We start from the raw sequence: 8,246 nt of genomic DNA on the forward strand, positions 1-8,246 counted from the left end.
CTGTCAAGTTTTGGTGCTGAAGGAGGAACCCAGCAGTGGCTCTGGGGTCCAAGCCAGGCTGCCCAGCACTTGGAAAAGCCCTGTTTGGTTTAATATTATGCTGTAGCCATCTTGAAGTTCTTAATGATTTTTTTAAAAAGGAGCCCTGGGGTAGTCACAGAAACAAGAAATGTAATTATTTTAATTTTTTTTTTTAGCTGACTATGGAGATATAGGAAGATTTGAGACCGGCTATTCCGATTTTTGAATCTGGGTTCCTAGCCCGTGAAGTCTTTATACTCTTAACCTAGAAATGGCAGAGTTATTTTGGGCACAAAGCAAGAGCTGAGGCTTAAAAATACGCAACTGTATTTATCTCTTCCGCTCCAAGATTACTGAAAATTAGCCCAGCTGTGGCCTGAGGCACCAGGCAGCCACAAAATCTTCTTCCAGATCACTCAGCCCACTCAGAGGAGGTGAAACCCCAGGAGTGGCGGCCCCGGGGGAGTGGGACCATATCGGCTTCCCCATCACCAAGCCTGCCTTCTGATCACACACACACTATCCCTCTCCAGCTACTCTAGGGATCAGAATACTAGGCCTGTGAATAGAGCTCAACTGTGTCTCCTCCCCCGTCCCCAAAGCTTCAAGAAGTAAAAAGAAATAAAAATCTATTATGGAGCTGGGGAATCAGTCAGAGAATAATTTTTTAGCTTTATTACCAAATCCCTCTGTGATTCAGGGCAAATTGTCTTGTAATTTAAGCCTTCGGTTTCCTTATCTATAAAATGGAAATCTTTTACATATATATATATATACGTATATATATGATATATATTTTCAAATAAATACATACATATGCAAAATGCTTAATAAAGTGCCTGACCCAACATAAGTAACTGATCAATATTCCTTAAACAAATGAATAAATCTGCTGCTGCTCTGATCTTACTACCATCAGTAAAACGCAATGAGTTGTTACTTTGCGCCAGATACCGCCTTATGTGCTCTTTAAGGATAATTGCATTTAATCCTAACACAGCCCATGAGGTGGGTGCTATCATCTCCTTTACACATGAAAACCGACGCCCGGAAATATTACATAATTTTCTAAACATCACACCATTGACACTAGCTGAACCTAAACCTGCTATTCTGATTATGGAGCCTTAAAGTCTTACACAGAGCAGGAAGTATATTTTTACATTTCTTGTTTCCATGGAAAATCCTTTCCACTGTCACTGAAGGACTAGAAGCCGTGGGGGAAATGCCAGCCCAGGTGGTGTGAGCTTTCTCCTCCTCTCTCTGACCTAGCAGGGTGTGGGTTTCAGACCTCGGCTCTCCTGTGCTTTGTGGGCTGTAATTACTCAGATTAACGTCGCCCGATTCTTAAAGGATTGAGTGAGGGGAGGAGGCGGAGCTTGTCCCAGCAGTCCACACCCCCCACAGATGGCAGGATATGGGGGGTGGGGGGGGGGAGCTGGAGATGTTTTGCAACCTGGTCTTTGAGCGGGTTTGGTGGCGGTTGCTTTTTGCCTTCTGATCAGGCTTAGCATGTATAATTCTACAATCTGCCAAATCCCGCCCCCCCTCACACACACACACACGCAGAGGAAGAAAGAGACTGAGGTAGGAGACGGAGATGAAATGGCTGCTCAAAGCCAAAGAAGGCTCAGATGAAACCGGAGCTGCTTAAAGGCGGCGGTGGCTGAGTCGGGTGGGGAGAGCGGTTAAGGAAGAGGTTGCGGCAGCGGCCCCTGCTCAGAAAGCCAGGATGTTCACTTGCAAACCCAGACGCTGCAGAGCCTTCTGTGTCCTGCCTCTTCCCAGCGTCGCCAGAGGCAGAGCATCTGCGCCCGAGAACGTGCGTCCAGGGGCGCTGTCTGCTGGGCCGAAAACGGCTGTAATCATTTAATAGCCTTTTGCTGGCTGCGCTAACCTAGCAGAGCCGGCGGTAGGCAGGCTCCAGAGTGCTGTCTGGCAAGATAGTTCCCGGCTTTAATCAAAATGATGAGTTTTCTGGAAGCTCTTTATTAACGTTAGCACCCAACTCCCCGAGATGGTAACAAAGGGATGAATGAAGAGCGAAGGGGCGGGGCTGAAACCTGCAGACGGAACAGCGCTTTTCCTGAGCTTGTCACTCCCACGCACCCCTCCCCCCACCTCCGCTCCTTTCAGCGGATCTAGCCTGGAGACTCCGGCCTATATCTCTGTTCCCCACATGGTAACGAAACAGATATAATTATAGTAATTGCCTCATTTGTATAATGCTGCAGGGTTTTCAAAGAGTCGTCACCCACCGCTCAGGATGTGGGTCTCCTAACTGGAGTGAGACTGCCAGGTCCCACCATTTAATAACCATGTGACCATCGGTCCTTAGTCTTTTAATATATAAAACAGATGTACCTATAAAACATGCATGGATATTGGCAATAGCTACTTCCTATGGTGGGGAGCGAAAAATTACATTGCACGCAGATCTACTCAACCCAGTGCCACACAGAGAGGAAGGGCACAATAAATGTTAACTACACCCATAACCTTGATGTAGACAGGAGGGTGATCATCTCCATTTTATGAATAAGGAAACAGGCTCAGAGATATTTATGTCCATTGCTCAGGACTATATACTATCAAGTCATAGAGCCAGGGCAGGCCCTCACATTCAGAAGAGCAAAGCAAAATAAAGAGAGGAAAAGAGAATTAAATACCCTCCATAATTCTCTAGCCCTCCTAAGAGCTTTCCTGAAAGTAAGATCCTTGGCCAAAATGACTTTGTGTTGTTCCATTCGGGGAAGTTATTTTACATCAGATAAACCTCTCCTGGCCTTAGCTGATTGTCCAGGGCAGTTCAGAATAGGGTTGGGGGTGAGTTTACAAGTCTGGCACATATTCACTATCTTCAGGACATTCCCTGGCTTTGGCATTGGCAAAGCCTCCAGCCCAATCACTCCCAGTCATGGAAGATGAACTTCACCTGAGCTGGTTTAGCGCGAAAGAGGAAGATTGGGAATGTTGCTAAGAAGGCCCTGGGTAGTGCCTAAGGGAAGTGCCTAAACTGGATTACAGGATTAAGGGAAGTGGTCAGCTACCTCCAGAGGGCAGTTTTTAAAGTTGCAGATCTACATGCTTTTAAATATATATACGCGGTTCTGATTTTAAAATGTATTCCTAACTGTTGTGGAAAAATAAAAAAAGAAGCAAAACCATTTACCATGATGATCATATTTTATTAAAAATTTCAAATCCTATTGGGTTGTTATCTGAATGTGAGGGATCCACACCTGCTTGATGTGTGTCTGAAATCCTCGAGTCTAATCGATCCATTCATTTGTGTCTTGACTGCTTGCTTTTCAGTCCTGTCTTTGTCTGCCTGTGAGTTAGGTCCCGGGAGCTGAGGGGAGGAGACTTGTGGGCGGTCCCAGGATGGGGGAAGGGAGGCAGCACGGAAGGAAAAAACATTCCCTTGATTGACCTTTTGCTGGGACTGGCGCTGGGCCAGGGTTAGGGACATAAAAGGCGTGTCTTTCTCATCTCCTTCAGAGGGAGTTATCTCCTTGATTCTGCCCCAAAGTCACAGCTATAGGCGAAGCTGGTCAAGGGTTTCAGTGCTCTTGACCAAAGGGACTCAGATCAGAAGGTCAGTAAATGTTGTTTGTCAGATCCTTAAGCTATTATTTCACCTGAAAGAGCCATCAGAGGTGTTTGCTTATTCATCAGCCAGAACAGGTTAGGCACAACGGCCTGTGAAGGGTCAAGAAAGCAGATCTTGTTCTGCTCTGCAGAAGCTGAAGATGAGGAGGATGCACCTGAATGATCGTCTCATTGCTTCTTGGAGTTTAGGCCGAGTCAAACCCAACTAAGACTCCCAGCAAAGCCCAGAGAAGCTCAGTGACTGGTAAAGAGCTCACTAACTCTTAGTGGTGCTGCTGGGAGGGGCTCCCTTGGCCAATAGGCATGGCCATTAATGTTCCTCAGTTCTGCAAGACAAAGGTATCTCTGAGCTCTGCATCTCCAGATGACAGTCCTAAAGGCCGCATGCAGAGTTCTGGGTGTGGTTGGAGAGGAATTTCCATCCTGGCCTCCTGTAAGAGCAATAAAGGACTGAAGAGTGGTGTTGAAACCCAATTCCCCTGGATGCCAAATCAGAGGCTTCTAAATACATTTCCCACTTTTGTCTTAGTCTGTCAGGGTCAGGGCCTGTGTTTGAAAGGTAAACAGGCAGATTCTGGCTGAGATCAAGTGCAGATTTGATTATATTAGATGAATCAAAGGAAGTAGTCTCAGAGAAAAAATATCTACTGTCTCTATCCAAAGAGCTATTGTGGCAGTGAGCTCTGGCAGGGGAAGCATGGTGTAGGGAAAGGGGCTTAGGGGAGAAAAGAAAGTTTCTTACTCCCTCCCCCCTCTGCTTGCTGGTACTTGAACTAAATTTGCAACATCCTTACCCTGCACCAAAAGCTCCACAACTCCAGCAAAGGAGCAGTGCCAGATGGAAGAACATTGCCGTGATGTCAAAGGTTCCAGTGCCATGGCCCCTGAGGTTACTTTGCCCAGACAGACCATTACTCTTCCTCTCTAGCGCTGACCTCTACTTTTCTAGAAGTCATGGGTATACTTTATGGCGTGTCTTCCAACTAGACTCTTGGGAAAGTCTTGCATTGAAAACCCTTGTGGATGTGTAATTATTTCCCCAAGTCTCAGTGTAAATTTAATCTCTTCTCTGGCATCTCCTTTGACTTTCTCAAGTATAATTAATTACTTTCTCCTCTTGAGTCCTATAATACTTCACATGTACCTTGGTTGTTGCAGTTATCAAATTGGTTTATAGTTGTTAAGTATAAGTTCCATCCGGACTGTAAGCACATTGAGGGAGGGGACTGGACTTGGCAAGCGAGGTTGGCTCCCAGTGCTTTATCCAAACAAGCAGGCCGGATTTACAACAGGATCCCATTCTCTTATGCTGGGTAGTGTCCCTCGATGCCCACACTTACTCCCATCCCTCCTCTGCTTCATGTCACCACTCCGCAAGGTTTTTAAAATAGAATTAGGATTAAATACAGTTGACTCTTGAACAACTCGGGTTTGAACTACACGGGTTCACTAATATGTGGATTTTTTCAATAAGTAAGTATAATATTGTAAATGTAGTTTCTCTTCCTTATGTTTTTCTTAATAACATTTTCTTTTCTCTGGCTTAATTATAAGAATACATTATATAACACATATAATATACAAAGTATGTGTTAATAAACTGTATATGTTAGTGGCAAGGCTTCCAGTCAACAATAGGCTGGCTATTAGTAGTTAAGTTCTTTGGGAGTCAAAAGTTATATGTAGATTTTTTACTTGGGCGGGGGTGGGGGGGTTGTTCAGTGCCTTTAACAACCCCATGTTGTTTAAGGTTCAAGTATAATTAATTCAACTAGATTTACCTTTATTTGGACAGAGTAGGTGTCAAAATATATTTTGTAGCTGAAGTTTTCTTGAATTCATACACTAAAAGTAACAAATTCTGCTTTTTTTTTTTTTTTTAACATTCTAAACTGCATCATGTATTTCTTTTTTGGTTTCTTTTCCCCATTAGCTGAAGACAAAGCATTTTGAATACAATTGCAAACAAGGGTTCTGAAATCCCCTAGCAGTTCTTAAATTGGGGAGCACCATCCAGATGATGCAGAATCTATCATATCAGCTGCCTTTTAAGTTACCGTCGTTATTGAAACCTGTATTTAAAAAATTCTGACAGAACTTGGAGACTCCAGTGGTCCTTAGACTGGCTTAAGAAACAGTAGTGTAGTACCTGACATCAGGTGAGATTCAGGTATTTCAGTTTGTGAGGTGACTACAAGAAAAAATGTCCCAGGGTATCTGATTGCTCCAGGGAATGCCCTGTTTACAGTTGACCTCAGGGTGTTCTTGTTTTTCTTTTTCTTTTTCTTGGGGGCCAGGCCTGTCTGTGTAGCTTTTCCTATATTCTACCCACTAATGTGGCATGGAAGGCTGACTCCCTTACTGACTTGTGATCTTTTGTCTTTCAGAACCTGAGGCAGGAGAGGTGTCCCCTCCAGTCGGTGCTGGTGTCAACAGCAACAGCTGGACCTTTAAATACGGACCAGGCAACCCCAAACAATCTGGTCCCGGTGAGTTGCCAGACAAATTCATTATCCCAGGATCTCCTGCAATCATCTCCATCCGGCAGGAGCCCACTAACAGCCAAATTGACAAAAGTGACTTCATAACCTTCGGCAAAAAGGAGGAGACCAAGAAAAAGAAGAAAAAGAAGAAGGGTAACAAGACCCAGGAGAAAAAAGAGAAAGGGAACAGCACGACCGACAACAGTGACCAGTGAGGTCCTGTAACGGAAATAAGCCACTTAGCCAGTTTTTGTAATAATGGCAACTCTCTCCCGTGTAGCAACTCCCCCTCCTTTCTCCTATCCACCCTCTCAGTAGACCTCAGAAACCTGCAGGAAGTTCCCTGAGTTTGTCTAGATCTCATTGGACAGGTTTTGTCTGAAAAGCTTCGCTAAGTCTGGTGTTAACTCTTTCTCTCCACTCTGGCTTGTTTTCAGAACCTAAAAAGCAGACCCAAGTTTCCTTTCTCCTCCGCCGCAAAGGAGAGGCTTCCCAGCCCCGCCAGTGAGAGGTTGGACTCTCTGCCCTGAGCTCCGGGGATCCTGTCTTGATGACACTTGCTGGGCAGGCTGAAAGGTTTTAAGATCCAGCAGCTTGGGTATCTGTGGCCACTAGGCATGTGTGGCCACCAGGGGTATGTGAGTGCCGCATTGGCTGGGATGGGCCAGATTAAACTAGTTGGTGAAAGGAGGGCTGGGAAACAAAGGCAAATCGACACGGGGAGTTACCAGTCAGGAGGGGAAATGTGAAATTTAAAAGGAACCAGACTTTCTAAATCTTACAACTCAAGAGGTGGTGGCCACTCTCAATCAGCCAAACTGTCCTCATGGACAAGGCTTTAGCAGTCCCTAAAGTCTGTTGGCTGTGATGTCATTATACCTAAAACCTGAATTGTATCTACAAGTCAACAGTTCAGTGTTTAGCAGGGGGCCAGCCAGGGCAACAGAAGCAGATCTGATGCGTTTCCTGTACATGTCCTTGTGCTCACTTTATGAAAAATTCTTTTGCACACGGTGTTTATGAAAAGGCCAGATCCTTTTCCAATAACACATATGCAAAAGCAAAAGAAAAACCCAACACCTCACTTTATGCTGTTTGTTGTTTGATAGATTTATTTAAAACAGAGAAAATCTATAACTATAAATCTTTAAAGAGAGCTATGATGAAGACAATTCCCCTAAACTCGCCTCAAAACCGAATTCAGTCTACAGCCATTTAAATGATCATTGCTGCTACAGAAGTGCTTTAAGAGAATTGCCTGGAACATCTGTATTATACCGGCCACCTGCCAATCACAGCTTTACTCTTTCAGGTCACTCTGGGGCTGCCTCTTGCATGTATTAATTACTAAATAAAAGGATCTTTCTCTCTCTCTTTTCTAAAAAACAATTACGTGCACTTTGAATACACAACCTTCTCTAGCCAACTATATCAAGACCCAGAAATGGAAGAAAAATATTGTTTTCTCATACACACAGTGAGCAGACTTTGCAATCCTCTAATTCTGTGATTTGTCTTGGTGCGCTAGCCTACACCTTCTCTTTGGTTTGTTTACCTTTTCTAGAACACTCTGAATTGCTAATCTTGCTAACACCTATGATGTTACCTGAGATCAATCTCCCATATGTATGCTGTATGCTATGATAAGACTCCTGAAATATACCTACTCTGTGCTTGTGTATGTGAATGTTAATGCAACTATTACCTAGAGTGAACTTTAAGCTTTATTGTTGAATGTAATTTCATCATATTTCCTTTTGTACACCTGTGAAAAAGTGGACTAATGTTTTTTTAACCATTGTTAATCAGCTTTTGTGTATGTAAGACACAGTAAAATTTATTTCTTAAATCAAGATATTGGTGATTCAAGGAATTTTATTTATGGTCAGCCAAGAGCCGTCTCTTGCCAAGACTCCTGCTGGCAAGGGAATGGATAAAGCTGTTTTTTTCTAGTAACAATTCTGGGATGAATACTCAAGATATTCCCTGAGGGTATGAAAGCACAAAATTACCAATCTGACCTCTTTCAAGTTGCAGACTGCTTTGAAATTCTAATGATGTCTGGAATATCAGCTCATAGAGAATAATAAAATTTACTGTCACCTTAAATAAGAAATGTTGATTTTGTTA

At 43.7% G+C, this 8,246-nt stretch overlaps 1 protein-coding gene across 6 annotated transcripts in view; it reads left to right on the forward strand.

Moving 5' to 3' along the window:
* LOC308518975 (protocadherin alpha-C2) overlaps nucleotides 1–7,969 on the forward strand; it is a gene marked incomplete at its 5' end in the record, with an annotated part of 138,374 nt that extends 130,405 nt beyond the window's left edge. For 4 of the 6 annotated variants that reach the window (XM_081090822.1, XM_081090823.1, XM_081090825.1 and 1 more), the window contains one exon: nucleotides 6,021–7,969. In XM_081090822.1, the coding sequence (XP_080946948.1) occupies nucleotides 6,021–6,331 (311 nt within the window). In that variant the 3' untranslated portion in view covers nucleotides 6,332–7,969. The remainder of the gene's footprint in view (nucleotides 1–6,020) is intronic. The other 2 variants (XM_081090824.1, XM_081090821.1) reach the window with 1 other exon arrangement.
* Between the last annotated feature and the right edge of the window lie 277 nt (nucleotides 7,970–8,246).

Source organism: Myotis nattereri (genome assembly GCF_964212035.1).
Source record: "Myotis nattereri genome assembly, chromosome: 5".
Classification (NCBI taxonomy): Eukaryota; Metazoa; Chordata; class Mammalia; order Chiroptera; family Vespertilionidae; genus Myotis; species Myotis nattereri.